The sequence below is a fragment of the Conger conger genome, chromosome 4 (assembly GCF_963514075.1).
Source record: "Conger conger chromosome 4, fConCon1.1, whole genome shotgun sequence".
Taxonomy (NCBI): domain Eukaryota; kingdom Metazoa; phylum Chordata; class Actinopteri; order Anguilliformes; family Congridae; genus Conger; species Conger conger.
In genome coordinates, this window is record NC_083763.1 from 65,869,482 (window position 1) to 65,888,514 (window position 19,033).

Genomic DNA, 19,033 nt, shown 5'->3' on the forward strand with positions numbered 1-19,033 from the left:
GACAGAACATACTTTTCTGTTTCAGGTCCTCCCGGTCCTAGGGGCCCACGGGGAGACAAGGGACCCCAAGGCCCGGTGGGGCAGCCGGGCCAAAAAGGGGACAAAGGAGACAAGGGGGGTCCAGGGCTTCAGGGTCTCCGCGGGGAGAAGGGATTAGAGGGACCTCCTGGTAATCCAGGGATAAAAGGTCAGACCGGATCACGGGGCAGTCCTGGTACAAAGGGCTCTCGTGGATCAGGGGGCAGGGCTGGACCCCCAGGGGCCAAGGGAGAGCCTGGTACCGCAGGGCTCTCTGGGACTTATGGGCCCCCAGGTCCTCCAGGGCCTCCGGGGGCACCTGGTGTACGAGGGGAAATTGGAATCCAAGGTGCCCCAGGACCGCGGGGAGCAGCTGGCCCTCCGGGAGCTGTAGGGCCCCCGGGACTGCCAGGACTTCCACCCCGACCAGCAGCTACCCATGTGGCCCCAGTATCTCTGCAGGGGGAGGTCGCCGTCCCTACCACTATAGCCCCAGGTAAAGAGGCTAACTCTTTCAATCATTCTTTGCTTTTGTCTTGGGTTGCTTCCTATTTTGTCTGCATGCACTAACAATGTGTCTCTTGTGAATAAAACAAGCTCTGCAGTCTTGTGGCAAGTCATGAAATGTGTCCTGTAGCTTACAAAAACTATTGTGTTTGGTGTTCCCTCTTGCCTGGGGACTTTGTATTTTGTCTGCATAAGCAAAAATGAAATACTAAAGCCTGTGGCTTCTTCCTTTAGCAAAATATACACTCCTTTTTGGCTTAAAGAAATTAAATTGTTCCATGAAGAGCCACCTTCTGCCTTGCATTCCTGAAATGGCTATTGAGTCCAAAGATAGTATTTCAAGAAAATATTTCAAAAGGACCACATTCAATGTTGGAGATGTTATGATACTGGATCATTGTTCTAAGTTACAGGATGCCCTCCACAATGGATCAACTTCAGAGACAAATGCTACTTCTTTTCAACGGAGGCTCGCAATTTTGATGAGGCAAAGAAAAGCTGTGAAGCGATGTCATCATCAATGATCATCATCAACGATACAGATGAGCAGGTAGAATATGTTGGCTTTATTTCTGTTTTTCTATTATTCTTGCCCAAAACAGCACAAAGGGGGCTTTTGAGCGGCTCAGACAGTAAAGATGCTCACCCTAAAAAGACTGGGTCGTGTAATTACTGACTATAGTCACAGTGAGGAGTTCACAGTTTCATCCTGTTTGAGGGTTTAAACTGGGTCAGGGTTTCCCAGAATACTGCTGCAGAATCACCCCAAATCCACACACCATCAGTCACCTAAAGGTTACCATCATCAGCAAGAACCCTCTCCTCATCATTTGGTTTATCTGCATTCATACACTGTGTGGCTTGCAGTGTAGAAAATGCAAATGGTCGCTTGTTCAGAGGCACCTGTAGCGGAGGAATGCATATGTGTGGGGAATACTTTTTTTTTTCTGTTGCACTATTTCTTATATCATAACTATAATTCAAGCAAATATCCTGACATAAAAAAAGGAAAAGAAAATCCCCCCAGTCAAATTTGTTGAAACATCATAAGACTGTGGTGGAGAGAGCCTGCTTAAACACACTGGATAGATGAAAACAGATAATAGAGCTGCCCATAAACCTGGGATGTGTTTTGTTGTTTTTCTTTCCACAGCAATTTTTGCAGAAGGAGATAGCTGGCAAGAGGTACTTCTGGCTGGGCCTGACAGATCAGGATGAGGAGAATGTCTGGCGCTGGGTGGATGGAAGCCTGCCCACCTTCTTGTGAGTGCTGATCCTTTTCCGGCTCCTTAACCAGTTTGGCTGAAGTGAAAAAGTGGGCGGGGTGCATTTTGCTCACACGTCTTCAGCACATGCTGGGGCGTCAAATGCTGTTTTTTGGATGACTGGATGTCAGCTGGGTTTTGTTCCAAAGTCTCTTGTTAATTAACTGTCCACATACGTTTACTCTGTTGTGTTCCTTGTGCACAAAATATATTGGGCCAAAGTAATGATTGAATATGACAACAATATTCACTTACGATGCACATTAGCAAAAATGTGCGAAAATAAAACGTCAAACAGAGAAAAGGCATAAATACTAGCATATACCATGTATGACCCACTGTGAAGTGGGTCTGTCACCCCCTTGGGTCCATTAATGCGTTGTGACTGAGTGCTTTGTTCAAGAATTTTCTCGACTCAATGTGTGTGAATGAGCGCCCCCTGGTGTGTGGTTGTAGGAAGTGGAAGCTAGGTCAGCCGGACAACTGGAGCCATGGACACCAGGAAGGGGAGGACTGTGCTGGCCTCATCCACCAGGGCTTTTGGAACGACTTCTTCTGCGACGATCTCAACGGCATCATCTGTGAGCGCAACATGGAGAGCTGTGAGTGCCATCTTCTTATTATTATTTTAAGGCTACATTATAATAATTATCACAATAATTAAGTTACACAATGCCTGTTACTGAATACATTTTCCCTCTTTTAATTGTCATACAATAAAATAATTGCACCTACTTACAGTTATACTTTTTTCTTATCTTATCTTATTATCTTCATAATGCAAATATTTCCTGAGCTCCATTGTACTGATACTTTAAGACTAACCTTTTTATTGGTGTGTGTTCCTCAAGCAAAACAGCCAGGATTATAGCACCCGCTGAGGAGAGAGTGAGAGGGATGTCTGACCAGACGTCTCATAGCCCTTGAACTGGCAACCTAGATTTGTCATGCCAAAAAAAAGACACTCGGAGGGAAGAGAAACAACACTTTGTGACTGTAGATTTATCTACAACATGGAGTGTTACTGCTGACCAGATTTGCTCCATCCCCAAAGAGAAGTGCTCCACCCAACCAATCACTTCAGCCTATGCAAGCACCGTGACAATCAAGACATATGATGATTTGTACTGTTATATACTTAAAAATCAAATTAACTGAATCATTTAGAATTGTTGTGCCTTTTTGTGTTGTATTAAAATTCCATCCCACTTATGGTGATAATTCACTCTTAAACTCATTTTCAGAATATGCATTTTCACATTGCAGGTTGCCAAAATTTGGTCACTTTCCAGTGCCAAAATGAAAAGACAAAGGAATCTTTATGATGTGTGCCTTTAGTTGTAATGTTACAATTTCTCAGATTTGCAGTCAAGCAATACAGCGCTGTTATGTTATCCTTGAGGAAGGCCTTTCTTAGACCTCAAGAATTGTCTGGCTATATATAGCTATATTATATACGTGAATTTAAATAAATACAAATATATACGTAAAACTATCCAGAAAAGACATTTGGTTTGGATAAAGAAAATTGTGTAAGTTTACTTTTTTTTTTTTTTACAATATTTTTGTATGTAAAAGATTTTCTAAAAATGTGTATTATCGTGGAACCTGTATTATTTTCATGAGATATATTTTGCAAACTGTACAGAGAAACACAGTTGACCTCCTACCTACAAGTCCAAATCAGACATTTGATTGCTATTACACTCAGGGAAATGCTAATTTCCTGTTTTAGATACTTTGGACAATTAGCTTCCTGTCCTGTCAAATCTTTTGAACAATGGCAACATGATTGTGCTTTCACACTCCCCCATTATGCAGTGCCATACAAAAATAAACACAAGTTATGGAAGATGGGACCTTGTTTTTCTTTTCTTTTTCTGAGCACCTTCACAATACTAATCTTGCCAAAAGTTACAATACCAAAGCAAAATTATGGTTGGTTCACCAGAATTAGATAAGTTCAGCTTTTTATCATTTTACCAAACTTAATTAAAGAAATATTTTATTCTTAGGTCTTAGTTCCATTTATAACAGCAGATTTATGTGTGCACAGTATCCACATCATTTTAGACAATATCAAAGTGCATGTTACAATTTCTAATATAACCCCTTTCTCCTTGTGAGTGGTTATTACTCCTTGTCTCCTTGTATTACTCCTCACTGCCACATTCAGTTTTTATTTTTTTTATTTTGTAGTTCAAATAGAACCAGAAGATAGCATAAAAAAACCCTCAATGTATATATTTAATTCATAACACGTACCATATTACAATATATCTATCATATATTCTAACATTTCTTCACTGGAAATTCCTGTAATATTTCACAACCTCTTGAATAATATGTCCTTCTTGCTGCACCCTGATACATATGTTGAAACCTTTGTGCCAGGCATACTAAACATACAAATGACCATACAAATTCAGTTATAATCTTACAAAGTGTACAGTGCATGTCACTGTGGCTCATTCAATCTGTTCAGTCTCAAAGATATTATGAAATGCATTTGACAGCCAACAGTTAATTCTCTGCAGCAGAAGCTGGTGGAGCCTTGTCCTTCCTTCACGTATACAGTCTTTAGATGTTTACTTTTTGTAGCACAGCTAAGCCAAACATCTGACTGCACTCACATTGGCCTGTTTGCTGACTGGCAGTCAAAAACAGATTTCTTTTCACATTCACAAGCTCAAATTATTCCCACTAAATTTAACATCCTGGTACACTGCGGTACTATGTATTTCATAAACTGTGATACTACATACATCTATTGCTGTGTTCATAGCTTTTCATAACTAGAAATACAGTTGTAGTTATTTGAATGTTTTATCCACACTATTCAGCTTGTGAAAACAACCCCATCACAAGACACAAGAACATTTCCTTTCATTCAGTTTATTTAACGTCGATCTCCAGTATAAAATGGACCCAATAAAAGCAGTTTGTTTTGTATTAGATTTTTATTTGTTCTTCATTTCCCAGCCCTAACTCCAATCACAGTTTGACTCACGAAATACAGGGTAGGATTATGAATGGGTGAAGTTTGGTTAATTAAATACATGGTAGGATCATGAAACAGTGCTGTTTGATTCATTAAATACACGGGAGGATCATGAAACAGTGTGAGTGCATAGAAATTAACATTTGAAATTAATGTCATCACAGTTTTTCACCTCTCAATTTACATGTCACTAAACAATCGCTCATCCACATTTCTGTTGGTTATTTAGCTACACAGAAGATTAAAATTATTTTGCAGTAGCACCATTTGTAGAGTAGGGGGAACGCCAGGCTGTATTGTACAGTATCTGGTTCTGGGCAAAAGGGGGTGTGACATACTATGCATACTCAATTACCAAATTAATCCAAGAACTCTGAAAGAAATATACAGAAAGAAAATACATACTGTCTGGTTAAATAGTACTCAATTTTGTCACAATTCAGTTTTGTGACTTTATGTAGAACATTAGATTTATTGTGACTTGGTTGGAATTAATAAAGAAACCTGCTCTACTTGCATTTTTAAAGGAATCACTGGGATTTCATGGAAAATGATTCTGAAGTGGGACCAGGTTGACTGTTTCTGTGGGCTTGCCTTTTGAATTCATCCACAAAGAATGGTTAAATAAAATTTTTGATTAGATATTAATTGTGAATTGTCACTCAGCGTTTTGAAATGTTGCACTGAGTTTCTGATAGCAGCAAAATTGCTTTGTGTATTATCAATTGTATAATTACACATAAAAATAAAAACATTAACATCATTTTAAAGGCAAATTATGCCATAAACATCTGACAAAACGGAAAAGCCTGCATGCCAGTACTTATGTTGAAGCTGGCTTTTAAACTATCATACTTGTTCCTTTAGATGCCATATGAGCTCCTTTTTAAGTTCGTTTGACAGTGTTCGGTAAACATTTCAAATAAGAGCAGTTCAAAAAGAAGAACAACTGAAAGGGAGAAAATTTAAATTAAAAGCTGTATTATTTAGATGTCAGAATCTACCTGTACTAAAGGTTAATTTCCTGTCAATATATCACTGGCATACAATCTTTACTGATGTAGAACTAAATTAATCTATTGCACTATAAAATGGTGTAATTTACAGATGGCAATTTTTTTTTTTTTTTTTTTTTGGGCGATACGACATAATGCATGTGCTAAACTCATGAAGCTGACTGTTTCACATTGCATTTGCAAAAACTCAGCAACAGTACATACAACTAACATTTTATTGAAGTAATTGTGGCATTGCTGCATATGATACACTGAAAAAAAAATGCTTCATTGGATAAACCTACAATTTTTACTTCAACTTGTTGCACCTATATTTTTTGGGTTTTCTCAATTGAAAATTGAACATTGAACCTAAAAATTTCAAAAGAGAAAACCTAAAAAATACAGGTATAACAAAGTGAAGTAAAACATACTGTGTGCCGTACTGTAGGTACAGTATATCCAATGAAGCATTTTTTCAGTGTATGCACAGTTTATAAAGTACTTTCAATTTTGTTCATTACAAATGCACAATATTCTGTGCAGAATGGGTGGTCCACTGTATATAGAACTCCAGTGGACTTAAATACATAAACTTTTCCTTTTTTTAAATAATTATCTTCTTGTTATATTGTTGAGTACAAAAGTTTATGCGCCACAAGCACATAACATTTCCAGTTAAAAAATAAAGTACAGCTAGATGTAACGTTACCTCTCTCTTATTTCCTTCTTCCTTACACCAATGAACAGTGTGTGGGCATTAAGTCTAACCAGCTTGTGAACTCTGGGTGTTCTGCAGCTGTAAAAGAACCGGAAGGATCCGGAGGGTTTCGTGTGCGGCACTTTATTCCTGCCATGAGGGAGCACCTCTGGATCCTTGGTGGAGGCTGGGCAGGTAGTCGGTGGGTGGGTGTTTGGGTGGGGGGGGGGGGGGTGGTGTTGACAGGGCGGCACAGTCTCGCTGTTTGAGGGAAAGCCAAGACAGGCAGGCTGTGTGGTCGTTCTACTCGTCCTTCTCAACTATCACTTCCCCGTGAAGCACCTTTCTCCTCTGACGGAGCATGTGGAAATATAACTGTGGAAACACTGGAGGAGGACAAAAGAAAACAGGTCTTGAGGAGTCTGAACCCATCGTGTACAAAAGGGAACGTCCAACCCAAACAGCTCGGCCTGAAACTGATATTCCAAAAAGGACATTCTTCCAGTAAATTCTGAAGTTCAAATTACAACATAGAGGTCACCCAGAGTTTGGGTCTGGGTTTACCACCAATAATTAGTTTTGGCTTTAGATAAAATCAAATACAGCATTGCTAATTCTAACCCCATGCAACAGCACTCTTGCCCCTGGGTAAGTCTGTGGTAGTTGGGGAGGAATAATATCATTCAAAGCTGCTTATCAAAATGATAAATAACTGGGAGCTGAAAGCAATTACCACCCTGCAGATTCACTGGCCTGTCTATCCTTCAGAGGTCATGTTCATAAACTTTCAGCGTGATGTAAAGTACTGTGTTTCACACAACTACCAACTTTTAAGTTTGTAAAATTTGTTATTTTTTGCTATACTGTATACATTAAGGCATATGGATCTAAGAGCACAACATGATTACGAGACAAACTTCATCAGCATCAGAAAACAATCAGCTTTGTTTTCATGGAGCTTACATACAGTATGTTTTACCATTTCATAGAAACAGCTGTTTTTGAGTTGAGTCCCCCCATTTTAAAATGAGCAAAAGTAGGTTATCTTGAATTCAAATAAATAAAGTGTAATATTTGGTTGCATCGCCCAAAAGTGCAGTAACCCCATGAAGCCTATGACCATTGACAGCACCAATCATTCCATATCTTCTTTGGAAATGCTTTTGCAAGTGAAATGTCTGCTTCTTTGGATTCAAATCAGGTGACTGACTTTCTCTGTACATTACATAGCCAGACAAAATCTGCCTGTACACTTCTTGTACAATTCATCCTCATCAGTAAAGATGTGTGATCCTGTTCCAGAAGAAGGCGTACATGCCCAAGCCATGTCAGTAACTCCTTCATATTTCACAGATAAGGTGGTATGCTTTCAATCATGGGCTGTTCCTCCCTTTCTCCATTTCAGCATTTGATCACTTTGATAAAGGTTTATTTTGGTCTCATCTATTGAAACTTTGTTCCAGAACTCTTCTGGCTCATCTCCGTAGTTGTTGGCAAATTCTAATCTGGCTTTTTGACTTTTGCTGTTGATGAAAAGTTTGTATCTTGCAGTGTAAACTCCATAATTCTGCTCTCAAAGTCTTCTGTATATGGTGGCTTGTGATATCTATACCCCTGCCCTCTGGAGACTGCTTGTGATATCATTGACCGTTGTTTCTGGGGCTTTCTTGACAGCCCTTGGGATTCTTCTGTCATCAACTGCAGTTGTCTTCCTTGGCCGACCTATGCAGTATTTATTTCTGAGTCCACAAGTGCTTTCTTTCTCTTTCAAGACCTTCCAAACTGCTGCACATGATATACTCAGTTTCTGTGCTTTCATTCTTAATGAATTATTCTGTCCTCTCTCATTACATATAAGTTGTTTTTCAGCCATAGATAGTCCTCTGGTCTTCAAGATGGTGTATGCCTCTGAAACAACAAAGGCTAAACCAAGACTAAACACTCACTGATGTTTCATGTGTGAACAATTCATGCAAAAGGAAAGACCTGAGCTAACACCTGTCAGTTACTTTCGTACAGTTGAAAATAGGGGCACTCAACACAAAACTCAAACCCAAATGCATTAAATATACACTATATACTGCATACTAACAGCAATATCACTGCGATTAATAATACTTAACACATAAAGTAATACAGTGTAACTATATGTTCAATGGAACAGACAGAAAAGGATAAAAACTCTTACATGGGATGTAGGAGAGCATGACGATGATCAGGAAAATATAGTAGTCAAAAGAGACGTTATATTTGTTGGGGAGCCTCATTGAGAACATTCCGGACCTGCGAACGTACGGTAGCGCCGTGTAAATGGTCATGAGTTCACCCGCCACTCCAAGGGGGTACATGACAATGAACATGTTGTACCTGACAGAGAGGAAAAGGGACAAAGATCAACCCAGCCCCACTCCCCACATAACCCCACTCCCAACCCATTTAGATGTACAGCCATATGACAAACAAAACTATCAAAGATCAGTGAAAGACCACACACACACACACACACACACACACACACAAACAAAGACCATACACAACATCAGACTGCTGCCCTCTTGAAGGGAATTGTACAATGACTTAAAATACAATTATTTGTTAATCGTCATTAAATTGTCATTTCATCTATGATTCAAGATGCATGTTAGTATTTGTGTATATATGACTGAAACGTTATTTCCCCGTTGGAGAGGTTTGGGGACCTTTCTTCACAACACTTGACTAAAAATTATTTTCCTTTAAAAAACAGTAAAAGCTTACTTTTCTCAGACAGTGCATACAAATAACACACAGGCCCATAAAGAGCTGACTCACATAAGATTTTGAGTATAACTTCTCTATCTTCATGTTTTAATTATTTTTGCTAGACTATATTCTGTATTGAAAACTAAAGGGACATACACATGATCTGCATAAATCTCAGGTATGATCATGCATTTAATAATATAAACCTCATCACAGGTTCACCCCCCCATATTGTTATTCAATTTCTATGAACTGTAGTGTGAAAACTTTAATGAATCAGAGGAAGCCATTCTCTCAGTTAAGCAGGAGCCATTATTCTATATTTAGTGATATATTTAGCTGTAAGAATGAAGTATTTCCTGAACAACGTGGAGGGGGCAGTGGGGGAGTCGTCTCAGCGGATGTGAGAGAAATGTTGGGAGAACATTCCATGCCCAAAACAGATGGTCTTTAAAACGGGAGCAGCTGAACATGAAACCCTCCCGAGGCAGCCCTTTCTTCCCAGCTTAAAGGAACCCCTCGGGCCCGGGAGTCTTAAGACTGCGAGGCAGCGCAGACAACTGCTAAAGGGCCGAACGTGGCACACAAATTCTCCTGTCATACCGCGCTGCTGCAGCCAACGCTATACCGCCGACAGCGGCCAGGCCTCTCCGGACTCGGTTTCGATATCGGCATGACAACGGGACGAGGATTAGTGTCGACGTTCAGTGTTGCGTCTATTGCACTGAAACAGTGAGGGATGGTAGCTTGGTCGGTGGTCGGTTTCATTGTTAGGATTACATGTAACAGTTAACCGATTGCCACAACATATTGGCCCTGAAATAATTGACATTGTGGTAAAAACCAAAACATGCAGTTTCAGCCTAACACTTGTCACCAAGCATCTGTGCTGAAAATCATATTCGATATGGTGTCAGAACTCATATGTTCCCTGTGTCAACTGCAGGATTCTATCCATTGAAATGAGTTACTGCTGAATCCTGTGCCACTGCCAACTTTTTAAAGGGGAAAATCATAAGGAAAGAGGCATAACACAAACACATGGAGTGCTGCTCTTTCATTGTCTGAAGTTTGGCTTTCAGGGAGAGGTCTAGTGGAGCTCAGTTCACCAGCTACAGCTGCATCATGCTAGCTTGCTTAAGTAGGGTTGCCACCTGCCCAGTTTTCGACTGCAATGTCTGGTTTTCAAATATTTTGTTCAGAACCAGTTTGTTGTCCTGACCAGACAATATAATGTCCAGCCTGAGCAACTGACAGAAAACAATAACCATTAATTCCATGCTTGTCAGAACCCCACCTCGGTTTGACACAGGTTCCACCCAACCTTATTCAAGACTAAGATGTCTGGTTTTCACAGATTCTAAATCTGGCAAACCTATGCTCCCGTGGTACAACATTTTTCATTCTGTTCATTGATACAGCTGGTGGTAGCACCAACATTAAACAAACAATGGAATGCAAAAAATATGAAACAGAGACCTTTTTAAAGTGTACGCTTCCAGGCCTGTGTAATACAAGTCTGAGGCCACAGCAAGGTGAATGGGTTTCAGCACTGACCCAAGCATAGCTGCAGGACTAATCCCCAGATGGAGGCACTGCCAGTGTAGCCCTTAAGCAGGGCGCTTAGTCTGCACTGTTTCAGTGCATATCCAGCTGTACAAATGGACAGTATGAAAAATGTGAACGGTGAATTTTGTCTGGGATAAAGGGAATCAGCAGAGTAAATAAGGAAATGTCATTTGCTAATTTACTCTCTCTGTAAATCAGGCTTTGCATGAATCAGAGACAGACAAATGGTAACTGGTATAACAGAAAGTCAAAAAGACCCCATCCCCGTGTGTTTCTTTAGGGGGTTGTCTGTAAGACTTTATGGGGTTCCGTTCACAGTGGGAGGCATAGCTTAAACAGTGTGGTGAAACAGCAGTCGGCTGAATAAGCAAAAGCACAGAAACAGGACCAGTCAAAGCACACGAGCGGGGCAGAACGGCTTCCTCAACAGAACTCCAAGCAGACACATTTACACAGAACCATTCCAAACACTGCATCTCTTATGAGTGTCAGCCTTCCTTCACATTGACAAATGGTTGCTCCCAAATAGGTTTGAACAACACACAAAAGGGTTCTGATAGCGTTATTTGGCTCGATTCCATAGGGGAACCCTTTTTAGTTCTTTATGGAACATTCTGTCGAAGGTGTCAAATGTGAAAACTCCCATATAAAGAATAATTCTGCCTGACAAAAAACCCCTTTAATGGGTTCTTCTATGGAATAGTAGAATTATAGCTTCCTATTGGAACCAATTTTTTTTACAGTGAAGGCTGGAAGGCACCAAACAAGGGAACTCCGGTTTCTCTCATATCACCCAAATAAGTGGCCGCACTTACAGGACAGTCTCATAGATTACAATTGGTCAAGTGAAGCACACGCTTAAGGAGACCCTCCACTTATACCACTTCAACACAAATTAATTAATGTAACTGTTGCTGGGGCCAGCAATTAAGAGTCACAGGTAATGAACAAAAATGGGAAACACAACGGTGTTCTAATAGACAGGGGTCCCTGTGGTTCCATAACGGTTTTCCTGGCATGGATCATGCATGCACTCATATACTTAGATAGCAAGGTTGATGCCAGTCATTACTTAATGTTATTGAGTCATCTTAAGTTCATCTTAAAGCATTTCCTTTCTGCAGAGAGGGGAGTCTGTTCCCTAACCACAGAGCATGAGCTGTTCACTTCACCATCAACTCAGTATGAGGTCATCGACTCGTAGGAAAAGGGTATTTTTGTATTTCCACAGAATTTTAGGTGGTGATAAACACATGTATTAACAGGCTTTCATTAGTATTTCCGTTTTTGTTCATTACCTATAGTTTGTTCATTACAGTAAAGGAAACATCACTGCAAATGCAGAGAGCCCATGCAGAGTAGTTCTTGCTGTGAAACTGATAGAAAAATGTGCATTCAACCTTTCAACAGTCGACTTCAAAGCATGGGACACAATGGTACAAATTGATACAAACAGGACATGCAAACTAAATAACATGCCATCTATTCAACCAGCACCCAAAATACTCCACACCAATCTCCACCTGGCCCATTTGATGAAATATGGCAGGTGCTTGAGGAGATTGAATGTATAGAAGGAATATCTGGTTATCTCTGTCACCGTCCACACGACCAGGAAAAGGAGTACACTTTCTTCATTCTGAATCTTCCAAAAGTCAACAAGGAAAATGTAAAAATACAAGAAAGAAAAAAGGCATAAGGCAAACTGCAAGCCAGGGTAATAATTTACAGGACAGACTGGGTGCATGTATGTTACTCAAAATGGTGCATGTATGTTACTCAAAATGCACTGTTCTCTTCTTGGTCAGCCTGATCATTTCACATATCAAGCTTCAATGTGACATGAAAAGAAAATTTGACTGAATTTACAACTATTATTATTATTTATGTCTTTAGATTTTTACTTTAACATAGCAATATCTCTTTCTTTCCCAACTAATGCTCCTCTCTTTGTTAGACATTTTATCTGTTTTGTAGAAATTAGTAATCTTAATGAGGGGGATGTAAAATGTACAATAAACATACTCAGAGTCAGACACAATTCTTCCACTACTTGCATTTACAAGTAAACAAATCATAGCTGAAGTAGCCAAATTCTTCTTTGTGACACTAAAATTATTATGACTGAAAACGCAAATGTGCTTGTGAAAGCTTTGCAATTATACAGCCAGACCATCATAATGAAATTCATAATCATTCATCAACACCCATTGACGCATACTGCAACTAACACCAATAGCAGTCACAATGCATCATGAAACAATATATCATCTGAGGACGTCTAGTATAAATAAATAATATAAATACTTGATTAGTATGAATATTTATTCATGATTCCAAATGGTGTTACAAATTCTACTATCAGTAGGTATAACTGGCTGTGAATGCTACATATTACTCATATGGGTAGTTTACAGAGGTACTACAATATATATTTTATCTAGATGAGGTATAAAGTGTAACCAAATGTTGAACACATCAATTAGTCTGTTTATAACATTAATTACTACACGGAAGGACGATTCAATTTTTGTAATATGTAAAATGTATCTTTAATTTATACAGGGAATGCATAACAGATATGCTGTGACAATAATTATTGAGAAGTTTAAAATATGAAAGTCACCTGCTTAATGCTGTTAGTAATGAACCAAACCATGAATATTCTTGAACACACTTGGACCCCAGTCACGATCACAGAGGTGCGCACCATTCCTTAAAGAAGAATAGTACCCATTTTAGAATAATTATAGAATTATTATTAATTTTATAAATGTATATTTAAGCCTTTAAAAATCGAGCATCACATACATGTACACAGAAAAAGTGCTAATTCTAATAGACAGATTGAGAAAAATTCTAAATACGTACCAATTGCACAGTGGATAACCTGAAAAATGAGACATCATGAGCATATATGAAGTGTCTCAAAGTACAGTAAGTACAATTACATGTGACACCATTTGCCTACAGCACATCTCAATTATTCATGTCTGAATCTATTACAAGCATTTAAACTTCTCAACTAATGCATCTTGTCACAATAGTTTCTTCAAGGCTACAGAGGGTAGTGTCCCTCTGGTGACCGGATCAAGAGCAGTAGAAAGACAGAGAACACTTGCTTGTTCAGAACTGAACAGTGGCTGTTATTGAGAAAAGTAAGGGACAGAAGTACAGCATCCAATACTGTAAGCAGCCAGGGCAATCTAGGGATGCGCTGCAATATCAGGCCAGAATCTGAATCAAGCATCATTGCACACAGATCACAGTGCAGAACAGGCCTGCCAGCAGTGGACTGTATCTCTACACAGCACACACTTTCAGAGAGCAAGTCAGCTCCAGCGAAACCTTAAGCCTGGTACCACCAAATGCCAATCAGTACATAATGACTTTCAATCTGAGTTACAGTATAACCCATAAGTAACTGGGATAAAATCAGAATACAAATGCCACTTCCTTTGTGGCATACAGTATACTATTTGGATTTTTTTTTAAATTATAGTAAAGATTCTGCTGATGAATAATTGCCAACTTAATATTTGTCAAAAGCTCAAAAGTTGGACATTAGACATAGCTATTCATCTTAGATGCAGCAAATCTGCTCCTTGCTTTTTAACTTGCAGCAATGTTAAATGACCTCAACACACAGACAAATTAATAGAATAAAATGAGATTCATTCTGAAGAAAAACACTGTTTGCGTTAAAAAAAGAAATGGTCTTACCTCAACTAATGCAACTGTCTGGAAAAACTTCAGTGTCCTTGATATACTTCTGTACAGACCTATGTGTGTCCCTTTCTGCATGTAAAACCGAAGCATCGCTATTGCCAACACCAGCCACCTGTGGAAAAAAATGCTGCATTTCAGATACATATTGATTGAAGTTACGACTTTTAACAGGTATCTCACAAAACAGAAATATTCTATGTGCTGGAATTTTCTGTTGAACTTAGAATTATCAGAGAGTTACACAACTTTTATTTATTTCTCAAGCAAATTAACCTTCAGTTCTACTTCTCTACTGAAACTCACAGACATCAATAGAGCTAAATGTGTGAGCAGTCTGGGGTACATTTGTTCCCACAATAAAATAAACCCAAGTGAAATTCTAGCAGTCCCTCGGGTTTGTTATTATAAATGGAAAAGGATCCCCTTGTTGAAATCCGGACTGGATATCCACACATTCTATAGACATGGTAATCGCTTACATATGACTTTGGACAGACTGGTAATAAATCCATCATTACAACGTTCATGTAACTGAGAAAATGTCAACAAAAGCATGCATCAGAACAGTGTTCCAGTTTATTTCCTTCAATGCCTACAATACAATCTATTGAGTACAATATGCCAATTACATGTGTAGTGAGGTGAGGAAAAGAACATTTGTTATTAAAGTACAACATAATATGCAACCAAGTTCTGTTGACAAACAGCAGTAACTATAACCTTTCCAATTCATTGTTTGTTATGAGAAAGATAAGGCAATGTAACATGAAATTGTGTCTCCTATTTCTCCAGAGTGTCCGATCACACCACAAGCTGTACACTACACATAATACAGTTCCTTTCTCCACAAGCTGTGACCAGCAGGATGTTCCTTGCACTCTAGGGTGTGTGTGTGTGTGTGTGTGTGTGTGGTCCTTTAAACTGAGTGTGGCCCCAGCGTGCTCTGTATTGGGTAGAATGGGAAAAAATACTTTCTCAGTTGAAAAGAATGAAGCACTGCTCCAGGAGAGGAGGAAGTCAAACTGATTCCCTCTCAAACAGAGGACAAGCAAGACAAGCATGCTGACGGAATGTGATTGTCTTGGTTTAGATTGCATTAAGACTCCAGGGGACATTTCTAGGAATAAATCATTTGGCCACACACCAAAATCATAAGAATCACAAGAATTTTCACACCTGATTAAATGCAGCACCTACAATCAGAGAAAGAGTTTGATTATAATAACAATTCATTTTGAGAGAGCTCATCAATCATTGTGCAGTCATTTACGAAATACCTTTTTCAATGTAGGCTGGTTACAAAGATTACTGAAATAGCCCAGATTATATATTGTCAATAGGTTGCACAAATGAGAATGGAGCTAAATTATTGTTGTGCACATATAGTACCACATAATATAATATAATAGTGATGCACATATTATTTTGCTTTAAAGTAAGCTAACAAAAGAAGTTTAACTAATGAGTAGTCCACACATAGTCCAATGGTACAGTTTCTCCATCATATTTTGAAGTGGTATCCAGGAATCCAGAAGGCCAACTAGGACTAAGAACCAGTTTCACTGCGAGCAGCATAGCAGCAAATTAATTTGATTGATGTGTCGACACATAAATTGTATTTAATCACAGCTAGACTGTTTCATACAGACCCAAGTTACAGTACACATAGGAATAGCAATATGAAATGGAAGACACTGCACCTTGCTGCCTTTAATCGAAAACAATATACTAAGGAATAAAGACATTAAGACAGCACCAATAAGCAATGTTGATCTTACATGACAATGCCTACATTATTTCACGTATAATATGTCAATGAAATAGGCCCACACATCGCGGCAATTAACAATCTGCAGCGGAGAAGAAAACACCACCACCATGTGATCCGCGACATCAACCAGCATTGCTCTAGGATGTTTCCCTTTGCTTTTAATAGGCGCGATATTATGCATAATCGTAGGAATCTTGCGAAACCCAGTTAGTCTGACCAAATCAAAGGCATTACGAAACCGAATGACACTTTACACTGCTGCTTTCGTGAATATGACAAACGTTCCATTCTAGACTTTTAAAAAAACCATCTTTACACATATATCTAAAAAAGTATCGTATTATTTGGCTAAAATAAAGTGGGCAAACTTCTAAAGTCATTAAAATCTGCCAATTGAGCATTTCGCCTTCCCAAAACGCAGCTCCAGTGTCAGAGCGCCGTCTATACTTATCACTGCAACTGTTGAGGTTGTGGGCATGACGCTGACACAGTATAATCGACCGTATTTGGAAAGGCTGAACTTGCTTCAGGGGCCGCACAGACAACAGCTATAACGCCTCTCATATCAATCGAGAATCGCGCAAGAAACTAAATAAAATGGTATCCACACTTGTTCAACTACCGCACGCATGCCGCACAATCATTGTTTTATTTAACAATCTCTGTCACTCAAACCGAGCGGAAACCGCTACAGAACAAGCAGTTGCACAGTCAGTCATTTGGTCCTATAAACGGCAACACACGCTTGCATGTACAGTGCAGTTCAATGGTGCATATACTGAAGGGAGTGGCAACTCATAAATAATTCGCTTTAGTAATAATAATTCACATACCCGGCCGTCATGGCAATGTTATAAAATGTAAGCCATGCAGTAACAATGGCACTTTTTGTTCTCTTCTTGTTGTTGCTTTCCTTTTCCTCAACCGAGCCGTCCTCCTCGCTGGACGCCATGGTACCGGGGACAGAGTGGGAAAGTCAGAAACGGAGCGCGAGCGCAGCTGACAGCTGGAGCTGAGAGCAGCAGGGTCATCCATCCATGAACCAACAACACCCCTCTCGCGGGACTATTGCTCCGACAAGTGTCTGACATGTCCAGAGACACGCGAGAGAGCCAGGTTGTAAGGGGAAGTGCAATGATTTATATGAAATACTCAGACTGTATTTAACTAGTATGCAAATTTAATCCTTATATAATATGATTTTTGGAATGCGCCCCCTCACCCCCCGAAAAAATCTAAGTCAGTGTTCTAAAAACCCATTGGTTAGAATTACCAGGAGTGATTGTCGCATCAGCATTACGATGTTCATTCTAATCGCATATGTGATCTTATACCTGAGGGTTAAATTGTCTTATCAGGTCATTAGTACAATATTGGCTGTCCTTGCTCAACTGTAGGCTAACAATAATGTAATTTAGCAGAACAAATGCAACTGCACAGTTCGTAGGATATGTTTTTCATGAACAGATGAAAGCAGATGAATACCTGATATTGTAAGTACTACACTACAAGAGTATATACTCGTGGCATATTGTGTGCAGCTGTTTCTTTCAGGTTTCAAAGGAGACTAGAGACAACGAACAACACAGTAAACAGAGTAGGCTACATACATGCAGTGACCACTTTATTAGGTAGATCTGTACACCAGCTTCTTAACCCTGTTGTTGTCTTAAGGGTCAAAAATGACCTGCCACTATGTTTCACAGCAAAGATGTAAAATTTGGAGTTTAGAATTCAATTAAGCTGCTTTATTTTAGGGGTTTAGTGAAGGCAGGTAATTTTTGACGGTTAGGACAAGGGGAGTATACAGAATGTTAAAACTACAAAAGGTTGAATGCAAATATCTAATCAGCCAATCAGTCAGTATCTCAGAAACTGCTGATGTCCTGGGATTTTCACACACAACAGTCTGTAGGGTTTACAGATAATGGTGTGGAAAACAGAAAACGTCATGTTAGCGGCAGTTCTGTGGGCAAAAAAAAAAAAAGCCTTAATGAGAGAGGTCAGGGGAGAAGGGCCATACTGGTTGAAGCTGACAGGAAGGAGACAGTAACAGAAATAACCACACATTACAACAGTGGTTATTTATTAGACAAAATTTATTAGACAAAAATAAGTCTAATAAATACCTAATAAAGTGCTCACTGAGAGTATGAGTCCAATGGGGTCATATGTACCCTGTAAGAGCTGATTTATCTCATTTATTGGCAGAGAAGTAATGACAGTTGAACTGAGGGCATCCCCACCCGCTTTTTCCAGTTTGAGAGAAAGCAGTCCACAAAAGCAGTTTTTAGTCTGTAAGTGATGCTTAAACTGTACAACACTACACAAAAGTCTTAGGCACATGTTAAAATAAATAAATAAATAAATAAATAAATAAATAAATAAATAAATAAATAAATAAACATGAAGAGACGATGTTTTCAAAAATAATTACATGAAACTTTCTATATATATATACAAAAGTTAAGCAGTAAACAGTTCAAAACTAAATCTAAATCAAAAGAATATTTCTTGATTATCTTAAATTTGTATATATATATACAGTACTGCGCAAAAGTCTTAGGCACCTAAATAACATTCCGTACAGATAAGATTCCTTCAGAAATAATTCAATGAAAGGTCCTAAATAAACGTACTATACATTTTATTAATTTGGCAGAATAGTTAAAAACTGAATCAAGTCAATATTTTTTGTGACCACCCTTCAGCGTTAAAACTGCATCACTTCTCTGA

General features: G+C 39.0%; 2 protein-coding genes across 3 annotated transcripts in view; one reads left to right on the plus strand and one right to left on the minus strand.

Moving 5' to 3' along the window:
- colec12 (collectin sub-family member 12) overlaps positions 1-3,642 on the plus strand; it is a 46,531-nt gene extending 42,889 nt beyond the window's left edge. The window contains exons 6-10 of one of the 2 annotated variants that reach the window (XM_061239215.1): positions 26-514; positions 933-1,075; positions 1,679-1,788; positions 2,247-2,392; positions 2,642-3,642. In XM_061239215.1, the coding sequence (XP_061095199.1) occupies positions 26-514; positions 933-1,075; positions 1,679-1,788; positions 2,247-2,392; positions 2,642-2,661 (908 nt within the window). In that variant the 3' untranslated portion in view covers positions 2,662-3,642. The remainder of the gene's footprint in view (positions 1-25; positions 515-932; positions 1,076-1,678; positions 1,789-2,246; positions 2,393-2,641) is intronic. The other variant, XM_061239216.1, reaches the window with a different exon arrangement.
- A 1,089-nt stretch (positions 3,643-4,731) lies between these two features.
- Positions 4,732-17,346, minus strand: hacd1 (3-hydroxyacyl-CoA dehydratase 1). The gene is made up of 7 exons (XM_061240465.1): positions 17,131-17,346; positions 14,521-14,638; positions 13,669-13,687; positions 13,424-13,512; positions 12,321-12,442; positions 8,675-8,853; positions 4,732-6,872 (listed from the first exon to the last, which is right to left on the minus strand). Exons 1-7 carry the CDS (start codon positions 17,247-17,249, stop codon positions 6,790-6,792), a joined length of 729 nt encoding a protein of 242 aa, XP_061096449.1. The 5' UTR covers positions 17,250-17,346; the 3' UTR covers positions 4,732-6,789.
- Between the last annotated feature and the right edge of the window lie 1,687 nt (positions 17,347-19,033).

Bases quoted from the DNA above. Each gene is read 5' to 3' on its own strand.
- hacd1 (XM_061240465.1), bottom strand. From the start codon at position 17,249: ATGGCGTCCAGCGAGGAGGACGGCTCGGTTGAGGAAAAGGAAAGCAAC. The intron at 8,854-12,320 runs GTGGAGATTGGT...CCTCTCTGTCAG, and splicing joins TATTTCATCAAATGGGCCAG to GTACAACATGTTCATTGTCA. The intron at 6,873-8,674 runs GTAAGAGTTTTT...GTCCTCCTCCAG, and splicing joins CATGCTCTCCTACATCCCAT to TGTTTCCACAGTTATATTTC.